Source organism: Anser anser (assembly GCF_964211835.1).
Source record: "Anser anser genome assembly, chromosome: 6".
Lineage (NCBI taxonomy): Eukaryota > Metazoa > Chordata > Aves > Anseriformes > Anatidae > Anser > Anser anser.
In genome coordinates this window covers 24,557,390-24,580,590 of record NC_139726.1, presented here as the reverse complement: position 1 = coordinate 24,580,590, position 23,201 = coordinate 24,557,390, and the positions used below count along the sequence as shown (strand labels likewise).

General features: G+C 34.9%; 1 protein-coding gene across 1 annotated transcript in view; it reads left to right on the top strand.

Moving 5' to 3' along the window:
* CCDC141 (coiled-coil domain containing 141) overlaps positions 1 to 22,502 on the top strand; it is an 84,369-nt gene extending 61,867 nt beyond the window's left edge. Inside the window, exons 23-32 of the mRNA XM_083841090.1 lie at positions 76 to 259; positions 1,434 to 1,543; positions 3,360 to 3,464; positions 4,127 to 4,207; positions 7,794 to 8,680; positions 10,634 to 10,806; positions 19,148 to 19,302; positions 19,400 to 19,529; positions 19,624 to 19,789; positions 22,203 to 22,502. Coding sequence (XP_083697216.1) covers positions 76 to 259; positions 1,434 to 1,543; positions 3,360 to 3,464; positions 4,127 to 4,207; positions 7,794 to 8,680; positions 10,634 to 10,806; positions 19,148 to 19,302; positions 19,400 to 19,529; positions 19,624 to 19,789; positions 22,203 to 22,323 — 2,112 coding nt within the window. The 3' untranslated portion in view covers positions 22,324 to 22,502. The remainder of the gene's footprint in view (positions 1 to 75; positions 260 to 1,433; positions 1,544 to 3,359; positions 3,465 to 4,126; positions 4,208 to 7,793; positions 8,681 to 10,633; positions 10,807 to 19,147; positions 19,303 to 19,399; positions 19,530 to 19,623; positions 19,790 to 22,202) is intronic.
* Positions 22,503 to 23,201: the final 699 nt, after the last annotated feature.

The following is a 23,201-nucleotide window of genomic DNA, read 5'->3' as shown; positions in this document are numbered from 1 at the left end:
GTCTATTCTACAAAAGCTTGAACTGCTAATAATTATTCATTATAATAGTGTTTTATCCTTCTCAATCTACTTTAGTGTCAATTTTGCTTTGAAGATGTGAGTGCAACAGTCATTAGAGTTGGCAAGTATTCTGCAGAATGCAAAACAAGAGAAGCAATAGAGACTCTCTACAAGCAATTCAATAAGTTTATTGAGTCTACAGTGCCTCAACAAGAAGAAAAAGTTCAGCAGATTATAGACTTGGCTAAACAGTTATATGGTGAGGAGCTGTCTGGAAATGTTGAAAAAATAAAAATAGAAACACAATAGCTTAGGACAGAAGGAAGAGGATTCCTGGATTTGTTGATTTAAGAAGAAAAGGTGTTTTAAAGAATTGACTAGAAGAGGTGAAAGACTTCAGAACAAATACTTAAAAAAATAGAAATATGAAAGTACTAAATAGTCTGGTAGCTATTTGGGTTTCCATATACAGACTGAGTTCACCCTGAAATCTTAATGTGGATGTCCATGTAATATTTTTGAGCTTGGAATTAAGGCTTCGTGGCTTATGGTAATTCATAATAGACCAACCCTTTGAAGTCAAAATATATTAGAGAGTTATACTTCAGTGTTGACTGAATTTTTACATTAATATTGTAAATAGCTAGTGGAATGTGATTGCTAACTTTATTAGCAAAAAAAGGTGGATTGTTCTGTAAATATTGAATTTACAATTGTATTGATTTGTAATGTTGACTTGTTGATTGAAAAGAATGAAGGTCAGCCAGCTTCAGGATCTTGTTGTTTTTTTTTTTTTTTCTCCAGCTCAAAATGTTTGTATACCTGTTGAAGTTAACTTTATCCAAAAAATAAGGTATCCATCCAAATGTGAAAGGATAATGTGTAGCCTAGAAAGTCAAGTAGTAAATATAAGATTTCAGTGCTGTGTTTTTAAATTCCTCTAATTTTATGTCAAAAAGACTATTCAGAGAACTGATCACCTTTTGTCCTTCCTTCCCTCCTTCCCTCCCTCCCCTACTCTTACCCTCCCTCCTCTCATACTCTCTTCTCCATTCTGTCTTTTGTTTTTTATAGCTTATAGCAGGGATCTAGGTGTCTTCTAGCTATATAATTGGTCTAATAGTTTAGGAGACACTTTGAGGGCAGTGGGTTTTTTAAGCAATGTCACTAATCAGACAGTAGTAATTCTGATCAAGGAGAAGCCCAACAGAAGACATGCAGATACTGTGAGGTCCAATCTCAAGTAAACTAGTAATAGGTCGGAAAACACATTGTTCTGCATCATTGGACTCCAGCAAAAAATAAACACAGAGAAAAATATAATTATTGCATTATATGGAGGATATAATGTATATTGAATGTTATATGTCTGTTTGAGGCATTTGGGGTTTTGTTTTTCATAAAAGAACTTTTATGTTATTTTGCCTTTGCAGGTTTTGAAGAAGGAAAGAAATATGTTGAAAAATCTGTATCAAAGTACAAAGAAATTCTTAATTCTGTTGATGAGTTGTGTAGATCTCTGAGAGAATTTAAGGAGATTCAGGTATTTTTCTTTTATCTGTAGAATATATTTCATCTGCATGAACATATCAGGTTTAGTGTCATCTATGGGAGTGTGAAACATTTCTTGATTCACTTTTCCATTACCTGAAGTAATGATTATAAATCAATGAAATGCCACTTCTTTGGACACTAGATACTCATTGTGTGCTTTTTTTTTTGTTTGTGGTTGTTGTTGTTTGTTTTGTTTTGTTTCCTGGACTTCTTTCAGACCTGTTACTGCTTTCAAGTAACCTTTAGGGGAAAGTGTCACAATTTCTTTCTTTAAATACCTAGACAAATACTTTTTTCATATTTCTTTTTCCCTTGGTACTGAAATACAGATAACTGCCAGATCTACAGAATGCAAAACAATGTAGTTTATTACATTATAGGAAAAATTATCCCCAAATACAAATCGTGTTAAAATCAAAGTCGTTTAAATTTAAAAAGCCTGACTTATAAAGACAACAACAAATGTATTAGTTTTGTATTCTGGTACGCTTCTTTAAGCATACCTAGGTAAAATGTATCAGCTAAACCCGAATTATGGAAGACAGTTGGAGGGATAGATTTCTGTAATAATGACTCAGTCTACTCCATCCCTCAGTCTCAAAGTAATGCATGAAACCACATTCAGCAATAGATGGTGGGGTAACTGTGAAGTTAGAAGAGTTACAGGCTTAAATATCCTGGTTTTGTTTATGTTGAATGCTGTTTCACTTTTCTTTGGTGGAATTTTTCATTATTTCTTATAATATAAAAACTGATCAACATTCAAATTATCCATTAATACACTTAAAAGCAGTAAGAGATGCCAAAAGTACGAATGAGTTTCAAAAGTCATTAAATGAATGGAAAGAAACTTTGCCTGTCATTGCTAGCATAAATAAAATTGAATATAAATAACAATTAGCTTCTTCAAGGTTCTCCTTCTGGTTCACATGTACATAATGGTACAAAATGGTATTTTGTGCAGAGCGGTAGCACCTGGTTCTGTCAGAACAGGGCTTTTATCTTTTGATTTCTTGTTAGCTTAATACAATGTAATACTTTGACTAATTTTGATAAATGTAGTTATCTCTTTAACAGAGGTTTTTGGAGAACATTTTCCTTTTCCTCACATAATCATTCATAAATTTTTACTGATTGCTTTAACCTTTCATTTATGTGATTCTTGGAGATGATTAAAAGAAAAAGTACTTCTTACTCAAAATGAACATTATCAAAAGGGAATTTTCTGCAATAGAGAGTAGTTATGCAACTTTTTTCAGATGAAAGATTTTTTTTTGTATTACATGGAGTATTCTGAGATTCTAAAACTAACATTTTTATTGTTTTCCACTGCATCTCAATAGTTGATGTCTGAATCTTATGAGAAATCGTTTAGCAAATTATCCAGACAAATAGACACCATGAGTATGCAATGCCATGGATAATAATTCAATTTCCTGTCATTTTTAAACTAACAAATTGAAAGAAAAATGTCATATTGCCTATCCCTTATTTTCCTTTCTTTATATCAGGTACAAATGGGTTCCTCAGATTCCTGGCCACCCACTTGAGTTCCTCAGTCTTTAGTGTCCTGTGCTTTCCCTACCTTGAAAAAGATCCCCTCAGCTTTGAAAAATGCTTTTTTTTTTCTTATCCAGGAATGAATACATCAGGTTTTGTGGCATATTTTTTCCATAAGCCATATACACCTGTCCTGATGAAAGGACAGGTCGATTTTTATTGTTTAACTATATGAGTAGAGCATGAGTAACTACCAAGTACTACCTTCTGTTGTGTATAACCTTAATTTTCTTTTCACATGGCAGAAAGATGAGTTTGCTGAAGAATTGGTTACTGTGCAAAAAGAAGAAAGAAATTGCCAATATGCATGTGAGGCTGTTATAGATGAAGCAGAGGAAAAAAAGCAGCAGGTCAGTTCGATATTTTTTTTTTAATTATTATTATTGTATTTGTTTTTACCAGAACTTTATTTCTTAAAACATTTTGTGCATTACTGGAAACTTTTTTACTTTTCAGGCTTGAGCTTCCCTGAAATTGAATGCTCTCAGTGTAGTCTTGGTATTTTAATTTCTATTTCAAGTTTTTTAGATACCCCTTTGCCCTCCATCCAATGCATATATTCTTCCTTACTCACTTTATTTTTTTTTAGACTTTTTACTCATCTATGTGTCTTCTCATTCTCCCCCAACAGAGCACCACTTTTATTTTTTTGAAAATCTTCTTTTCATACTCTTTTACCAATTTCCCAATGTGGTACTATTACCACAGTATTCATAACACAGCCATCTTACGTTTGACTGTTCCTCCTTCCTCAAGGGAGAATACATTATGCACTCTCCTTAAGGGAGACTTAAGGGAATGTAGGAAGTAATAAAGGAGACTGCTGTTAGCATTTCTCAGAACCCTAATAGTCATATAACCTCTAGTGACAAGGTATGGAAGTATTTGAATTAAAAATAATATGCTATGAGAGAAGACTCATAGCTTAGAACTTGAACAAATAATGGTGGGAATTAAGATATTTTGAATCACTGAGGTCTTCATCAGAAAAAAATAAACATTTTTATTTCAGATGGGATCAGATATATTGCTTACAAATTCAAAAAGCGTTAGTGAGAAGAGAAACAGCATGTCTCCTACCAACACTAAACAGGTATCTGCTTTTCATGTTGAGATTTATTTATTTTAAATCATATCGATGGGCATTGTTGTGTATTTTTAAAGGAATTTTACTCCTTGTTTCATTGCTTGTCAGAAATAACACATTTTTACAGACATTAATGGGCTTAGATTCTCTTAATTACAGTATTAGAAATCCAATACAAAGCCAGAACTGCTTCACTTTTGCAGCAGTGTGAATAACAGAAAAGCAGTCATAGCAAAAACACGATGGAACAAAACTACAGCTGTCAGTAGTTCAGTATGATGACATCACACAATCTGCTGTACACTTGGTATGACATTATACATCAACAAAACAGCAGAAATCAACATCAAATAGTTTACTTCACTCTCACATCAAAACACTTTAGTTACATTTCAGTTGCCAAAATTCCATGCAACAGAGATCATAAGTTCTGAAGTATGAATTGCATGTTGAAGATCATACACAAAAGCAAATTAGTTATTAGGTATGTATTAGAATGGTAGAAGTTCTAGAAGACGAATGTCTTATTTATGAATACATGGTAAATGAACGTGAAAGATTTCAAATTGTCAATGAATAAATGTAGTCTTAGAAAGACAGGCTTTACAAAAATAAAAAATATAATTGACTTTAATTCCTTTATCTTATAGAACATTTTGATGCCTTGGGGTCTTGGTCTGCAAAAGTAAATAATTCACTATGTGAAATCTTTCATGAACATGTGAATGGATGTTAGTATATATAAGTCTTTACAAAGGTAGGATGCATTAGCAATTGATTTAGAGCTCTAAAATTTCTATTTTGCAAGCTGATAATGTAGACCAATACTACAAGACATTAAGTTGTGTTTTATAGAGACTCAAACAACATTAACATTCCCTTCAGTTCAATACAGAATATCCTCTTCTCTGCTGATGAGCCAAAATTGAGTTTAATTAACTTTGTCACCTCTGTTCCAAGCCAATGAGAGTTTCACCGTTGACTTGTAGCCTAGATTTCACTCAGAATTTTGTCTGTTCCAAAAAGCCACCCTCCGGAAAATCACCTCACCCAGCAGATGGCCATAGCTCTATTTCCTATTTTGCTCGGCCACAGCCCTGTCAGTCCTTGTCAGACTGCACATCAGCTGCCGATGGAAGAAGTAAAGGGTATGTAGAACAGCAAATATCAGATGTGAAGTATGGCAACTATGATACCTCCAGTCTTTTCATCACACCATACTTCACTTAAAGAAGTAGCAGCTTCTTCTTACTAGGGCTTTTCTGTATTCCATTTTCATGCCTTCTGAGAAAAGACCTGGCCCACTCCCAGCCTCTCATCCAGTGAGCCAACAGTATATAATTTTGTCTACACTTCTGCAAGCTATTTTTGCAGTATTAATTTGCTTCAGTAATAAGTAGCACCCTCTAGAAAGTGGGTACTTCTCGTGCTTATTTGATTGCAGGTATCACACCAGGGCTGAAAGACCTCATGCTGCCAAAACCTGTCTGACGGTTGGCTCACTGCCCACCTGCAATTTTTTTCATCAGCACAGCAGCAGTGTTTGGAATAACTCTGCTCTATTCTGTAGCCTGCCCCCGAGATGTGTTGACCATGAAACTGGCAGCACAGCCCTGCACTAGGATACTAGATTAGTTAGTGGAGGACTCCAACATCGTTTTGGCTTTCCCATAGTTGCCCAAACGTATGTCAATGTGTGCACATATACATATGCTCTTCAATAGGATGGATCTGGATCATTAATTTCATTCAGACAGTAGAAACTGTCAATTTGGACATTTTGACCTATGCTTTTTACATATACCTGCTCAGAATGTAATATTCTTGAGACACTTAACTTAATATTTAATTAGATTTGGTTTATTAAATTTGTTAGTGCAATTCAAACTATAATAGCCTGATTTTTGCTGCCAAAGTGTCTATTAAAACTTAATTTAAGAAAGGCTTGCAAATCTGGTCAGGCTTATAACTGACATGGTTACTTAGAACAATACTGGTAAGGATAAAAGAGCTGGATGACAAATTTGCAAACCCAAGAAAAATACATTGTATAAGCAAACTGAAATCTATTGCTAAAAATAACTATTTCTTAGGAATAGTTGACAATTAGTTAGAACCCCAGTAAAAAATTTGAATACATGCCAAGTGAAGAAGCAACTCAAGTATTTATTTTTTTCTTAGTAATTGGAAAGGTGAAAAATTGACATATTTCACTAAATTGGAAAGAGAATTATTATGTTTACATCCATGATATATTCATATTCAAAGATATTTTGGGAGTTGGTGCTCATCTTCAGAGGATGCATGTGGAAAGCACTTAATACACAAACTTGAGCTTCATCTTACAAGTGAAATGAATGTTTTAGATAAAATAGACACAGTAAAAAACAAACTTTCTTCCATTCATTCATTTGCATACTTGGCACCGGTCACCTGGCTTTTAAATAATGATTTTATTAACTTAGAAAAAAATCTGTATTAATTTTACCATATCTACAGATATGGGTGCGTGTGTACAGACCAAGTGTGCATGTGAGGTACTGTTTTTTTCTTTTACTGTGGTAATTAGCATTCCAATGATTAGGTTCTATAATAAAGCAATAAAACAAAACAAAACAAAAAAAGTCCAAACAACTGTGCTGCTGCAGTTGTGTACTGGGTACTGCCAAAGAAGTCTGATTTGGAGAACAAAGACACCGGGTGTACCACACAATAGCTTTGAATGAACAGTTTATAGGTGACAGAAACATTGCTTAGTGGATTAAATATATTTTTAAGAGAGCAAGAGAATACCATAAGAAAATATTGTGAACATTTTTGCTGTGAGCCCCGACACAAGTGAAGCCTGATAGGCCCGACTATGTGGTTACACACTAAACAAAAATCAAGAGGCAGACAATAATAAATCAAATGTCTTTGATGTTTTGCAATTGAAGTGAATGCACTCATGATAAATCCAATTACTTGTAAAATATGATGGGTTCAAGGAAATAAAAAATAATTTTACCATTAATTTCTGTTAATATCTGAACAAGATCTTGTAACAACTGTCACAAAATAAGGAAAAGATAAAATGCTTGAAAAAATATCTTAAAGATTTAATTGTAAATCTTGAATATGACCAGTGACTCTCAAATAACAGAAGTCCAGTAACTTAGCTGTTAATCTATTTTTTGTTATGTAACTGTTTCCCATTGAGACGTCATTATGCCATCTTTCACACACACACATGCACACACTACAAATGCTCTTATAAAAAGCACTCATAAAAAGAGCAGGAAATCCACAAGTTGTCATTTGTTTACAGAAAGAGGTATTTTTATTGTTACTGCTCTATTAAGTTCTTGTACTATGTTTTCTGCTAGTCCATCCAAACAGTTAGAAATTCCAGTTAACTTCTGCAAACTTTTCTAATGACTATCCTTTCCTCGTGTTTCCTCCTGCTTCTCAGAATAATTAAGCTTAATTAGAGGAAATATTTCAAATATTGTTTATAGCTTCTGCATGAAAAGGCGATGCTTAGAACAGTAACTCATTCTTCCTCTCTCTGTTTTTCTTCTTTCACTTCTGTTCTGTCCCCTCCTAATTTAAGGAGAGGAATAAATTGGCTGATATTCCAATTATCTGCCCAGCTGGTAAGGATCTTGTTTCACAGGATGCAGAGTTGCCATCTTCAGCGAAAGAGAAGAGCTCACAGACTGAGTTCCTGGCAGAAGAAATACCCTCTGGAGATGAATATGAGTGTATATCACCTGATGATATCTCTTTGCCACCACTTTCTGAGACACCAGAATCCAACGTCTTATTTTCTGAAACAGAGCTAGAAGAGCAGTGCTGTTGTAGTTCTCATAATCCGCATGCCAGTTCCTATAGCTTGCAAATACAGAAAAACACTATTGGTAAAAAGTTGATGGAAGCATCTGATCTCTTAACAAATTCTGCTTATGCTGATGCTACAAATATTAGAATGGAAATTCCATCTGATCAGTTTGAGAAGTTTTATATCTCTTCAGCAGATTCTGATCCAAAAGTCAGAGCAGAAGCTCCTTTGGCTTATAGTTTACGAGCAGTATCTGAGGCTAGCACTGCTTCCTGCACAGTGAATGCCAAACCAGTATATAGCATGAGGAGTGAAGTGTGCAAAACACACTTGCAACACCTTGAACTTTGTAAAAGCATGGCAGAAGCACAAGAACAATTGCATGACTTGAATAACTGTACTAAAACCCAGGACAGGCTGCATGCTTTGCCTGATGCATTCTCAGGTTTCATGTTTCAATCAGACGCCACCAGAAGCTGTCAGAGGCAGATGGTTACCCGAGAAGAGATTAAAAGTGCATCAGAAAAGAACAGCATGGCCAGCCTAACTGGACAGGCGCCTAACTTCTCCCAGCTTCTCTCTAATGTAACCGTCATGGAAGGTTCTCCAGTAACCTTGGAAGTAGAAGTAACAGGATTCCCAGAGCCTACACTGACATGGTGGGTAGATTATAACGAGAAAAACTAAATATACCTATTAGTGAGGCACATTGAACCACTTATATCTATATTCATTAATCTATAGACTATAATAAATGGCTTGTATCCTTACCACTCCACAGTTCTGCATGTTTCCCACTTTCAAAATTGTTTTAACAATTAACCTACTTGAAATAATCTTATGATTTTATGAATAATGAGAGTATCAAACAACTGCAAGCATATCCAACATTCTTTGAGCAAGTATGTCAAGAACTTTTTATGTTCTAGGCTATAACAATCCACTTGTTCAGTAATGTCTTAAAAGAAAGACTCAATCCAGATTTACTGTAAGTAATTCACCTGTGTTGTTTCAGGAACTTGCCACAATATACAGACAGACACAAATATTTATAGTCACTATGTATAGGGGTGCACACACATATATACATATAAGTGAAAGAATTGTCAAAACCAGGAGAGGTTACAGGTTAAAAAACCAAAACTCTAGTGTCTACACTATGAGTACCCGTTTAATATGAAATACTTGCTCTCTCTGTCTCTCACTCTGAATGGCTATATGTCTAATTAGATTTCTTTATACTCTATTGTGAGAAATACAGATATTTTAATACAAACATATTTTAATATGACTTTTTATAAGTTCCATGCAAAGATAGATAGGGACTGAAAGAGGAGGCAGGATTCCGAGATTTCAGTGTTAGTCCTGTATTTGCTGGCCTATTTTCATAAACTTTTACCTTGTTTGCCATTCCTTGGCTTATTCCATTAGCCTTTCACAGTGGAGGCCTTCCTTTAATGGATTAAAGTAAGATATGCCTCTTAATAACCTTAACTTGAAGACATTTCTAATACTACACATGTAAAACATATATATTGTGCAGAAGACAAAATAAGTAAACTATAAGCTCTTAGTAAGCTGAATTTTCTTCTATAGCACTGAGAAAAATACTGGACTCTGCAGCCTTGGTGGTATACTCTATTGGTATCAATAAATTTAATTTAAATCCAATTATTCTGCACTTTGAGGAGTATTGCTGGTGAAACGAGGTACCTTCAATTTTGTTTTATCATAAGAAAGCATTAATTTAGCTCAAAAGTATGTATACTGATGATACATGGTCTTTTTAAGAATAACATTCAACTGAAAGCATTTTGCAAATGATAAATTTATGAAAATAGAAAATTAATATCTTTGTGATAAAAAAAAATTAGTATGGTAACACCAATACCATGTATTTTGTACTGATATAGACACTTTGTTGGATATATAGTTGGAAAATCATGTATGCATTTGGATTAGGTTAAAAGCAGCTTATACTGAAACACTATCAGGCAAGAAGAGCCAGAATTTTCTCTCACTTCCAATTCATAAATCAGGAGTCAATACCAATACATGGTGACTGATCCTCAAGTGTTAGAATATGACACCAATTTTCTGAAATAAGTCACGATACGTTGTTCTGTCTGTTATGTGAGCTAAGTAAACGTAAGTGGGCTCGTGTGGAGGAATGGGTCCCTGACTGTTTAGAAAGTTCTTTATAAGACAGAAAGTTTGTATGTTGCTTGTGCATTTAAGATGCTATTTCCCCTGATTTGAATATGGATTGACTGAACACCTTACTAGCAAAAATGTTTCAGCAAAAAATTGAGGGGACGGGCCTTTGTGCTACTCTCTCCTTGACTACTGCAGTGAGATAACTGGGTGACTTGTCAATGCAAAACCATTTTCAGAGCCACGTTTTCTAGTGTTAAGATTGTCTTCTCCAACAATTTGAATAATTTAAATATGCATCCATATTTGTATATAATTTGGAAAAATGAGGATTGAGAGCATGACAGTGAACTCTCTCTTGCTGCCAACTTTGTGTTCTAGAGGTTTTCTGAATTTGGAAGTTTCTGCTTGACATACAATGATACAAATCTGACTTGAAAACTGACTCTCTGCTTCAGGTACAAGAAGGGCCAGAAACTGACTGCAGATGAGCACTTAACGCTTTTACAAAAGGAGACAAAGCATACTTTACTCATTCAGAAGGTGTGTGATAAAGATGCTGGCCTCTATGTTGTTCGGGCTAAAAATTCTAGTGGCACCATATCATCAAGTGCCATTCTCCACGTGAAAGGTAACAGGCCACCTATTACAAGAATAGACTGGATAATGCTGTGTGTCATCTATATTAGCATATCACTAATGTACTGGCTATTCACAAAAGTACAATATTGACTGCACTGGACTTAATTCTCACATGCTAAGGCAACATGAAATTTATTGTCCTACACTGAATCTTTCACCATCTGTACCAAACTACTTCTATGCCACGCTCGATATATTGCTTGTTTCTTAATACCAGTATTATATGATTGTTTTTCTTTCTCATAGTGATGTTGAGATAAAAATAAGTTACAAAGATTTTCTAGAATCTAAGACCCGGTTTCCATTCTAAATATGTTGGCAATATGAAGTGTTGAAAACAGTTTTACTGGCTATTACATGTCAAAATACACACAGGTAGTGCACTCAGATCAACATATTTTTTATGATACAGTTTTTGGTGGGGATGAAGGAGGACACTGAATTTTATTTTAAACATAAGATTTATTATTTCCAATGACATTTTTCTCATCTACCTTTATTTTTATTTTTTTTATCTGTAAGGTAAAGCTTCTTAGTATAAAATGGTAATATTCATGATTGCACTGCCATAGATCAGATTTAAATTTCAGTCTCATTCCAGAGGATCGTCTCCACAAATAAAAGCTGCAGTAGTTCCAGTAGAGATGTGATAATCTGCACTACAGAGATTTGACCCAGAATTGTCAGGATTTGTATAAGCAGCACTTAGCATACAGTAGAACAAAACCTGTACATGCTTACAAAATGAGACCTTCCAACATATCCATCTGCTTAGAGAGATGCTTGTGATACTTCTCTGCCTTCTTAAAAATTAAAATTATAAATATTTATGATAGTTCTCCATATTGTTAATATATAGGAAAAGAAAAATAATAGTTTATGAAATGAGCATTTATGCACATTTAAAAATTTTAATGCACTTATTTCAAACAATCACATTGTAGAAATACTCAAAAGTATACTCACACCAAAAAATAATTAAAAGATCAGTCAAATAGAATTCTTCTGTAACTTCAAAGTAGTTAATCCAAAACAGAAATTTATCAACATATTGCATTTCATTCTTGACCAGGACAGCCGTAGATGTTATTTATTAAGTACTTTGCTTAAATATTTGATAAAAGCAACATAACTGCTAGTGGAAGAATTCATTCATAAATCCTTAAATGTCACTTGAATTCTTCTTTACTTCTAGTATTTGTTTAAGTACGGTAAAACCAATTGAGAGGAAGACACATGATTTTTCCTGCATCTTTGATTTTCATCTTTCATATTATGAAATATTCTTTCATAATCTTTCTTCTTTCATGTTATGATTATGGTGGTGTGGAAAATTTAGAGAGAGGAAATATTTACTTTCTCTTCCACATTTTGCTGAAAGAAAATAAGCCTTCTACTGTGCAGCATGCTGTGAGCAGAATACATATTGCAAATTGCAGGGCGCCAATGAAATTGAACACTGACATTTAGATATTCTGGCCCAGTGACTGTAACTTTATTAAAATTCTTGTAACTTTGAAACAGGAGAAGTTCTTAAGGGAATACAACCTCACAACTATAAGAGGGAGCTGGAGGAAGAGGAGAGGAGGTGGTGGGCAAATGACAGAACAAAATATTTAACTAAACCCTGAACGAACAATTTTCTGAGTTCAGTCATCTCCTGAAAAGGTTGTTCCATCTCCCAGCTATAAAAATCACTTCTCTAAAAGTTTACTTTCCATTTCACAATAAAACTATTTTTAATTAGTACAATTTTGAATGTTTCAATTTTCATAAAAGTAAAATTCAGTTTAGTGTGCTTATGCCCTTGTGACATTATCTGCCTTTAGTAGTTGTTACAAACATTCAGCAAAACCTTCATGAGCAAGCTGACTTACCTAACTGATCATTACATTAAGTAGTATTACGGTAAGAACAAACCCCACATGCCTCTCCTACACTCTGTAAGGTTTTGTCTGCTGCACAGCTGCCAGTGCTTGATAACCGTATCCTGTTTATAACGCTTATTTTCTGTTTGAAAAAAAAATCTTAGGTGATGGCTGCCTTCAGTGCTCTGTTTTTACTGAGAATTGTGACTCTTCCAGAAGCCCATCATTCAAAAATTAAAAGTACTCATGGATGTTGTTTTGATTTGCTTTCTGCTTTCTAGCTAACTTTATAGAACACTCAGATCGCTTTCCCAGGCATTTTTTCCTTCAATCTTGAGGCTAAGTTTATGCACCGAGAAAGGAAAAAATTGGGGGGGGGGGGGGGGGGGAGCCAAAAAAACAGGAGTGAAAGCAAAGATGTTCTCTTCTGCCTTGCCACTTCCAGAATCAGGCCTTTAAATTATTCACTAACTGTCACAAAGCTAGTACCAGAGTCATAGCTCTGTAGAGGCTGGACTCGAAGCTGCATCTCTGTTTTAATGTGTGGATGCTTCATCTTGAAAACTACAGAAAGTTCATTGCTAGAATAATCATTGTTCTGTCATCTTTATACGGTGAGTGGGTGAGTTCAGCACAAAGTTGACATTTTGGTTGGAGGAGAGCCACTTGTGGAGTAAAACAGCAGTGCAGGGTGAGCTTCTGTCCTTCAGGAGTCAAGGATTCTAATCCTGTTCAGAAGATCTTGTCACAACCCCACTTGTAGTTCCATCGAAGTGAAAAAACTTGAACTTTTCATCTTGTCATGGAGCAGAAACCAGAGGTAGCTTGGATATAGACTGGTAGTCAGATCCAATTGCTTGATAGCACTTCAAGAAAGACTATTTACAATAATCAGCTCTATGAGTTGAAAAGGAACCAGACAACTCCTAGAGGGGTATTCTTTCTCCTTCCTAATGTACATCCAGACTGAGGTATTACAAGGGAACAGCTATGCAGACCTTTTCTCTCATACAAATTACATTAAATCTGTTTCTGCTCTTATTCTTAATGTTACTTAAAAGGCTTTAGAACAAGCAGAAGAGAGCTCAGTTACTTGGTTCACGTGAGATTTGACAGACAATATCTAAAGGTAGTTTGCAAAATTAGGTGAGAGAAAGCTTTGAACCCAAGTGGGATTTATTCAGTCTTTTCATTATTATTATTATTAGAAACTAACTAGTAATGTTATCTGATATTGGAGTTTGGGTTACACACGCACTCCCAAGCATAGCAAGGAAGACTGTAATCTTTGCTCCGAGAGAGGAAGAGATTAAGAGATGCTTCAGAGCAAGAGAAAGTAGATTTTGTTCAAACTGTTGCAAATCTATGCTCTGTATGCTTATGAACAAGTATATTCTACCTTTTACAGTAAAACTCTGCATATGTACCATGCTTCATATTTCTAGTCTTGTATAGTTAACTTTTTTCCCCCCTTTGCAGAAAAACATTTAAAACCCGATTTTGTTCTTCTGAGTTATAGTTTAAATAATTCATGAAATGAGGATTGTTGCTAAAGATTGTGTTTTCCATATTTATTTTTATCTTTTTTAAAATCATATTTTGAAAGTCCTATTGGTATACTATTCCTATTCATATACTGAACAAGACATGGAAGTAGTTTATCTTAATGGACTTTTTTAAGGCATTGCTATTTGAGTCTTGATTTGGGATGATAGTCTGGAATACTTTGCAGATGAGGAAGCTGCATTGATGTGATGTCCCTGTAGATGATCACTGCTACGATATGATGTTGAAACACCATCCATGCTCAATTTTGTTGGCTAGAGGAGGACATTCTTAAGCTACTTCTGTCTAGGAAGTCACTAAAGGAAAGCTGCCCTCTGACTGCAAAACTACCAAGGAAGAATGGTAGTGAAAAGCCACGCTTGGTGAGGTTAACACTCCTTTTCCAACTTGAACCGTAAATGCCAGTTCTAACGGACAAATTCCGTAGCTCAGATTTCAACAGATCGTCACCAAAGAGAGAAAAAAAAAAAAGTCAATGGTGGTCTTGTCTCCAACTACGTCAAACAAAGACAAAATAAAAATTATTCCAATGGGGATGACTAGAATGCTGATAACAGTCTTTGAACACTGAGTAAAATTATATGCGTCTAAAGATTATATGGAAGACCCCAGTAGATTACCTGTCACCCAGGGAAGCCAGCTGCCTTTCTAAAGAAAGTAAGCAGCAGTTTTGCTGTTCAATTCAAAAGCAGATGAAGTGGCTTATAATCTGTGCCCTTGCCAGCACATCCACTTTCATTTTTACTCAAACGTGTTATTTGTGAAAGAATGAGTTTCCTACTATTGGATTAAATCCTAGAATTAAGCTTCTATTTAAATATTAAATAACATCTTTCAAGTTGTTAAAAGAGAGTGAGATGCAAAGGAATCCAACTTTCAAAATCTAAGTATACAATTGTATTTAAGGGTGCACACAAGTATTACATTCATGCTGTTACTATGTGACAGACACCGTGAAATTGTAAAAGGTCAAAACCAACATATTGTCTTTTCTGAAAATACCATTTTTGCATAGTCGGATATAATTATTAATCAAAAAGGTATAAACATAAGGTAAAAATACTGTAGCACGTCTATAGATCTTAAATCAGTGCAGAAGTTTTTAATCTCATTGTTCAATAAAACTTTCCTCAGAGAATTTGGAAATTTCTGTGAATTTTAGATTAACAAAACTTGATTTTCACGTATCTCAGAGTGAGTACTGTATTGCATCAAACTTTAATCAGAAATATTTTAAAATGTGTAATTTTTAATAATTATGTGGATATCAGCCACATTTTTAATAGCTGCAAGAAATAAAATTTTAAAAGAAAGAGGTTAGAGATACCGACTACACAGCGAGATACTTGAAAGCGTCCTGGTTTTTAATGCTTTGCTTTGTAAACAAAGGTGTAGTCAATACTGAGTAGTGCTTTGTTGGTAGTCTGGGTTAAATACTCTTGATTTGATGACTCTGAGTTCCCCCCAAAAAATTGCTGGAAAATTCCTGCCAGCCTCCTTCCCTCTCCCCACCCCCCACCCCTTTTTTTTTTCTCTAAATAGTTTGTTTTGTGTATACCTTGCTTCCTCCTTCTTTTAACCATTCCGTACAAGCAGAATACTACGATGGGTGTTTTGAATTCTGTTTTTTCTGTGTTCTTGTTTTACCATACGGAACTCCCACGGTCACAGTTTTGAACCTATAATTAATGTAAGATCCAAGAATATTTACATCATCCTGACTGCTGTCTTAAGAAGCAGTTTTAGATATCTCTTCAGACTCACAACAAAAATAGTCTGCTTAGGCACTTTACTAACCTAACCTCCCTTCCTCCTTCCCCATATACAGGCACCCATTAAAAAAGAAAGCGGTGAACAAGATTGCCTGACTAGAAGAAGTGGAATTATGTGAAAGGGTGCTTACACAAGGTGTACAAATTTGGAGGGGAAAGGGGTTAATTCTTTTTATTTTTCAAAAGAAGCAGCCTGATTGTTGGCCTAGGTGAGTCAATAGGCAAAGGGAAGCTGAGGCATTCCTCTGGTTGGCTTTGGATCAGATGTGGATGGAGCTGCAGTGGAGAAGGTGGCTTCCTCTCAAATGACTGGTAAGGTATGCCTATTTCTGCTCCTTTTTCTGGAGACTTTGGTAGGCTAAGGTAGTATTATTTTGTGTGTGCGGGGGAGTTTTGTCTTTAAAAATTACAGCTCAGTTTCCTTTTTGAGGCTATACCATGGTGTTCGATGAGACTTGAGCTCTGGATATGGTTATTTCCGATCAGCTGGGATCATCAACCCACTTGATGTTTCTTAATAAAATTCCTTGTGAGTGTGTTAGTAGCTTGACTAAAACAAAAATCGCCAAACAATAAAATACAGTTTCAAGTAAGAGTAATGCTGACAGAATCCAAATTCTCTGAGCAGAATGGTATGAATCTCAGTCTAGTCTAAATTTTTTTTAGAAGATACAGTTAGAAGTTGAGAAAATTTCCTAACGTTACATTTCAAGACATTCAGAGATTTGAAATTATGTGCACAGAGTAAACAGACTAAGAATAACTGTGAATCATAGTAATCAAAACTGGCTGCTGAAAACAATTTGGCTTGATCTGGTACCACCTGTGCTTGAGCATCAGTGGGGGTGGTAAAAAACATGTGATAAAGTCAAGCCCAGGTTTTCTCCACACCTGCAGTTTTTGCATTGTTCCAGACCTCTGAGTTTTCCTTTTCATGCTTGCCAGTTCCCCAGCTTGCAGCAGAATTGTACTGTTTCCAACAAATATATAACATTTAATATTATGAAATGAATAGACAAATTTCTTGGATGAAGTTGACAGAGTGGGTTTTCAGTAGCCCTGACAGCCTGAAATGTTGTTTCCTTCCATAAGGCAGGGAAAAAAAAAAAAATCTGTTCCTGCTAATCGTTTGTGGTTCATACAATGTCTATCCTAGGAATCAATTTTAATTGGCAAGTTGTTTTAGCTTATTCTGGCATTTCATTATGATATCATGGGCAAATCACTGGCGAAATATAATCATATATTTCCTCTTGAAGGTTGCTGTCAGAGGAAGATCTCTCCTTTTTACATCAGAATGTTCCTTTATTGAGTACTGTAGCATGTTCCTCAAAGAGTTGTAGTTACTGCCACTTCATGGTTTTGTTTGCACATACTTTTCACTTTGCTGTCTAGAAACTGGTCATTTTAGTTTCTGTGTTCTGCTGATTTACTGATTCAACATCAAGATGTTATCTGATTGATCATTGTCACAGTACCATTCAAATCTTTTATTCTTTGGTTGGTTGGTTGTTTCTCCTGTTGAAGTGAAGCTGTAGACTCCAAATCTCTGCAATGTAACAATGGTGGCAGCGTGTGTATGCTAGCTTTCAACAGCTGAGAACTCAACTGTTGATCTACTGAGCTATATTAGGTTAGCAAGAGTATGAGAGTAAAAGTCACATACTTCTGCTTTGTATTGTGGCCTCAGACCTACAGGATGGGAAGAATGTTACGCAGCTAAGACTTTATTGAAAGCTTCTTTTGAGTAATAGCTCACCTAAGCAAAGAATTTGTTAATACAGGAGGTGAAAATGTCTGCCTCACCATGTTGACAGTCCCCCATTAGGCAAATACATCCAAAGGACAGTGGCTAATAATCCATATATTATGGATTTAGATGTTGCTGGCTACTTTTGTGACGTATGCTGTTTTTTGTTTCACAATAGCATAAAGCAAAATTATTTATTGTAATACAATGGGGTGATGCTGGCATAGTTCGTAGTACATTTCAGTAACTTCAATTTCTGAAAAGACTGATGATTAGTTTTGCTCAATATTATGGAGATATATTATAGTTTACCATAAAGAGGAACAAGAATTAGGGAAGCAAAATGTTTATTTTTGTTGTGGTATATATCTTTGTGTGTGTTCTGTGTGTTAGCATCAGGGCTGCTTTGAATTCCCTGTGTCATGAATACTTGATTTGAATTCTGAGGTATTTTTCTTCTTTTAATGTGGCCATGGAGGTAGAATTTAAGTGGAACTTTGGGTAGAAATATGATGTTTCAGTACATCCAGCTTTACAGCTCATTAAATTTATTGTCACATGAAGCAAAGCTCTGAATCAGTACAAACTGACTCAGATGACTGAAATTTCTTCAAACATTTCTGATGAGTTAATTTTTATTGGCCAGACTTTGTACTCTGGTATTGGCTCAGGTATCATCTGTCCTCCTACAGTTGGCATGAAACCAATACAAACTCCACCTCATGTGCTCTGGTTATTGCAAAATAAATGCAGTTATGTGCCCATGCTTCATCTAAATCAAATATGTGCTGCATAATCTCATAGTGTGTGGCCTTAGTGTTAATGATGGCCAAAATATTGATCTTGATGATAGTAGTACAGAGACCATGTTCTGGCTGTAATCATTGCTGTAAATATAGAACAATATATTTTTTTTTCAACAACATATTAGACTGGAACATTGGAATAAAAAAAAGCGAAGTAAGTGTGATGTATGACAGTATGCTAAATGCAAGTTAGCTGTCTTAACCTTTTTCCTTTAAATTTGTGTGCGATATTTATTTACTCTTCACTGAAACACAGTAATCCACATATATTTAACTATTACCTATGCAAAGAACGTGATTCATTATCATTACTGTGGATCTAATATCACTGCTGATGCATGAAATTCTTGGATGCTTGATATCCATGTGTTTCAGCAAACTTTATATTATATAGATAAATGATGTGTGCCTACTCCTGTCTTGCAAACAAGTTATCCTGAGTTCCAGGTGTCAATGAAGGCTCTCTTTGTCATGGAATGTGGTAAAGTTCTAACTATGAGAATGGATTTTTGCTTCAGTTGCTTTAGTTTTGCCATTTAAAGTAGAGTGAAGTTAGTCTTTTTTTCAGTACAGGGAAAACAGCCAAACTTCATACAAAAATTTGGACATACAACTCTACAAGAAGGAGAAGATTTAATCCTGCATTGCACTATACATGGAAAACCCAAACCCCACGTCTGCTGGACGAAGGATGATATCCAAGTGGTAGCTGGAGATATCAGTGTATGTTCTAAAGTTCTTGAAATATTTCTTGGAGAAAGATAATACATTTTGCTTTATGCTCCTTATAATTTCCTATGTGCATTCTATTGTTTTACAGATTGAGAAATTAGGAGATACCTATTACCTCTTAAAAAGAAATGTAGTCCTTGCTGATACTGGGAAATATATCTGTGTTGCCAGCAATGAAGTTGGGAAGGCACACTGTTCTGCTGTTGTAACAGTGATAGGTGACTCACCCTGGCCAGCTGCATGCTTTAAGGCACATTGGCATATTAATTGAGAACCTAATTTCCACTTACTGATGTAAATGTCTTGTTTCAGAGAAAAATAAAACCCCAGAAATTTCCACTGTAACTCAGACTAAATCAGAATGGAAAGATGGATATTTTTCAGAAAAAGTGAATGTCACCACAGGTGAACTACTACAAACCCAGGACACATTTTATGTGAGAGATCAAAGGCCACTCACTAAACATCTCCCATTAAGGTAATTTGCAGCTTACTCTGTGCTACATCTTGTAATACTCAAATAGCTCTAAAAACTTTAATTTATGAAGCACCCATCAAACACTCTTTCTGTTCCTATGAATTTTTGCATAATGGAAATGAAGCACATATTGTGACTGCTTTTTGTGCTTAATCCTGCATTAAAAGGTATAAAATTTTGTTAGTTTAAAGACCTTGTAATACAATAGAGAAGTGAATTTATGTGGAACAAGATATTTAGTTTGGTGATTTATTTTTTATATCTAGCTATATTAATCTTAATATTAACCTACAACTGAACAATATTACCTACAACTCGAAGGTAAAAAGTATTCCAGAAGTTCAGGTTGATATCACTTAAGTATTTTTCCTTCGTTGTGCAGATGGGCTTTTGACATGACATTAGAAAACACTGATTTTTAGCCCATTAGCATTTCCTTTTTAAGGGAGAAAGTAGTTGCTATACATAACTTCCCTATTTAACATTTGCAGAACACTGTTGTACATTTTGCATAAGCCTTGAATCATTTTCTTTGCAAGAGCATGTTGCCTAAGTAGAGCAGTTGATATTTTCTGTATGTGCATATATATATATATATATGCATAGACACTAATTCTCTTGTATTGCTGCAGTATATTATTCATTATTATTATTGTTTATTAAAATGGTAAAAGAAACGTGCACAAAAACCTCTAGTAGCCATTGATTTCTTATTATGTGAAAGATCAGCATATTAACCAAATATTGGATCTCTAAGTAATCGTAATACGCAGGTAGAATTTGACCGCAGTGAAGGACTATTTGTCTGCAAAATAATCTCATGTTATGTGATCTACATTTAAAAATTGTGATGTATTAATGAATAAAATAGTTGAAGCCTCCAGGACAAAGTTGTGAAGTTGATAAAGCAGCTCCTTGTCTGCTGTGCCATGCAGAAATTTGTAATATTTTGGACCTTTAATAAGCAAAAGGAAAATGTTCCTTATGACAGTAGGCCTCATTTCAATGCCATACATCTAGAACATGAAGTCTCAATAAATGAATATGCAAGCAAAATTTTCTACTAGGTAAGCATCTTTTTAGAAGTATTAGTAGCAATCCTACTAGCACAGGAGCAATCATTAACTGATTTAAGATGCCAAAGCCTTCCATTATGCACTTTGAGGAGATTAAGTACGGTATTTAAAGTCAATAGTCTTTGTGTTGACTTCCTGCACAAGATTGTATCTTGCCTTCTGAATTTAGGCTCTGATAGCCAACTGTAGTTTATAATGCTAGAACTTCACGTGCTTTGTAGTAATGCGTTCAGGGGTGAGAGAGAGTTTTTATATCTTGGGACTGTTACTAATCTAGTTTACTCCATTGTCAGTTCATTGTTTCATTGCAAACATCAGGTAAGATGACATAAGATTGGGACTTGGGTGTTGGGAAAAGATTTATATATACAGTTTTGCTGTCAGAGGTTTTCAGCATAAAATAACTGAACAGCTCTACTGATCATGTGTATTGCATGACTGAAACTAGTAAGAGTTTCACTGTTTTACAGTGAAAAGATGTTTTCACTAGGTATGGTAAAATAGCTTTATTTCTTGAACTTATTTGGAGCAATATAATGGAAAAGAGGCCCTGTGGGTCTCAAGGAAGAAGTAATGGTTAATATAACTTTGAAAAGTGGTTGACACCCTGTGGGACTGCTGTCAGGCTTCTCCTTCATGGTCTGCTCAAAATATTAATTTTACACTGGTCACATAAAAATGCATTTGCTTCCTGAAAATATCTAAATATATATATTTTTTCATACATAGTGAGTATTATGCAAAAGGTCATAGAAAAGAGCAAGAGCAATTTTTTTTCTTTCATCAGTTCTTGAGGTTTACCTATCTAGTTGTAGAGCACCATGCAAATGGAAAGCAAAGTTATTTCATATGTTGATAAAAAAAAGCTGTTCATGTTTCAGAAGCTGCCTACATGCTTTCCCTAATGTATGACCGATCAAGCGTTGATCCCTTGTGTTTTGTTCTGTGTTTTCTGTATCACTGTGAGGTGATGGGTATTCCAAAGCAATGAAATCAAATGCAAGGTCATGTTAATTTTCTGTGGTGCTAACATAGAATTCAGTATGATTAAAACATGTAGATCATGCAGAAAGATTAAAATTCTCTTTTAAAAAAAAAAAAATCTCTTTTGTTCATTATACCTAAAGTACTCTCTGGTTATTTGTTATCGTCAGTAAGATAGTTTTAGGATAATTTATGTTCTGTCTGGAGTCACTTTGCATTTGCTCTTTGATCTCTTACTGCTTTAAGACCAACAACCTATGTTAACTACCATGGTGCTGATTATGAAAGGAAATGCTGCAACAGCCACCATTTTAAAATATAGGAAATATTAACTGGCTTTTTTTTTTTAATAGGTTTAAAGAGAAACTCTGGCTTCAAGGAGTGTATCTTGAACTTGTGAGGCCAACAGAGGTTAGCTTCAATTTGGAACATGATCCTGTTCTTCTGCATGCTTCAGAGGATCAGATGGACTGAACTGCAAAATACCTGATTCATGAGGGTGTTCATTTTGTTTGCTGTGTCCATTATTGGGTGCTGATCATGTGTGAGGAGAAAATGAGTCTTTGAGTGCTATTTGGTTTATATGTAGGTTACAATTTGTATTTTGGTTTCTCTATAAATCATCATTAATAAAAATTCACCTGTGCACAGCATTTGTTAGACTGGGATTTTTAATTTATGTTGGTTTTTTTTTTTCCTTTGTGGTTTGTTAGACAAATCTAATAGAATAAGATGATGGGAAAAGGGAGACATAAATAATGCATATCTCCTTGCTGATTCAGCAGTACCAACTGTTTTGTACTAATTCAGTTGATGACAATCAATTCCATCAATAGTTCTTCCTACTACCTTATATAGAGAATTCAGACATAAACTCAGCTTGCAGAATGAGAAATTATGAGTTTATACTGTTTACAGTATAAAGCTCATAAACTGTAGTACAGTTTATACTGTACTACTTTACTGTTTATATCTATTCCTGTATAATAAATACTGTGTTACCTTATTTCTAACAGCATTGAGACATTTCCAGAAGGGGCTGGGCTTCTAAAGAACTGGTAGCTAATTATTGCAAACCTTGTCTAATGCATACTTAATACAAATAATGTCTTCAGGGAACAGGGAATCTCTTCAAGGCAGCATAATGGAGAATTATATAGCTTCTGTTTTCAGGATTGGATTGCTGTAACAAAGCAGTCCATTTCCAGTTGATGCATGTCATTGTGGTCCAAAGGCGTGGATTTATGAAGCAATACCCCAGCTAGTTTCTAAGCTCATCCTTAGTTTAGCCAAGGGGATTCTTCCCCAGTGGTAAAATTGCCAAAGACCTGCAGCATCCATTCAGGATACAG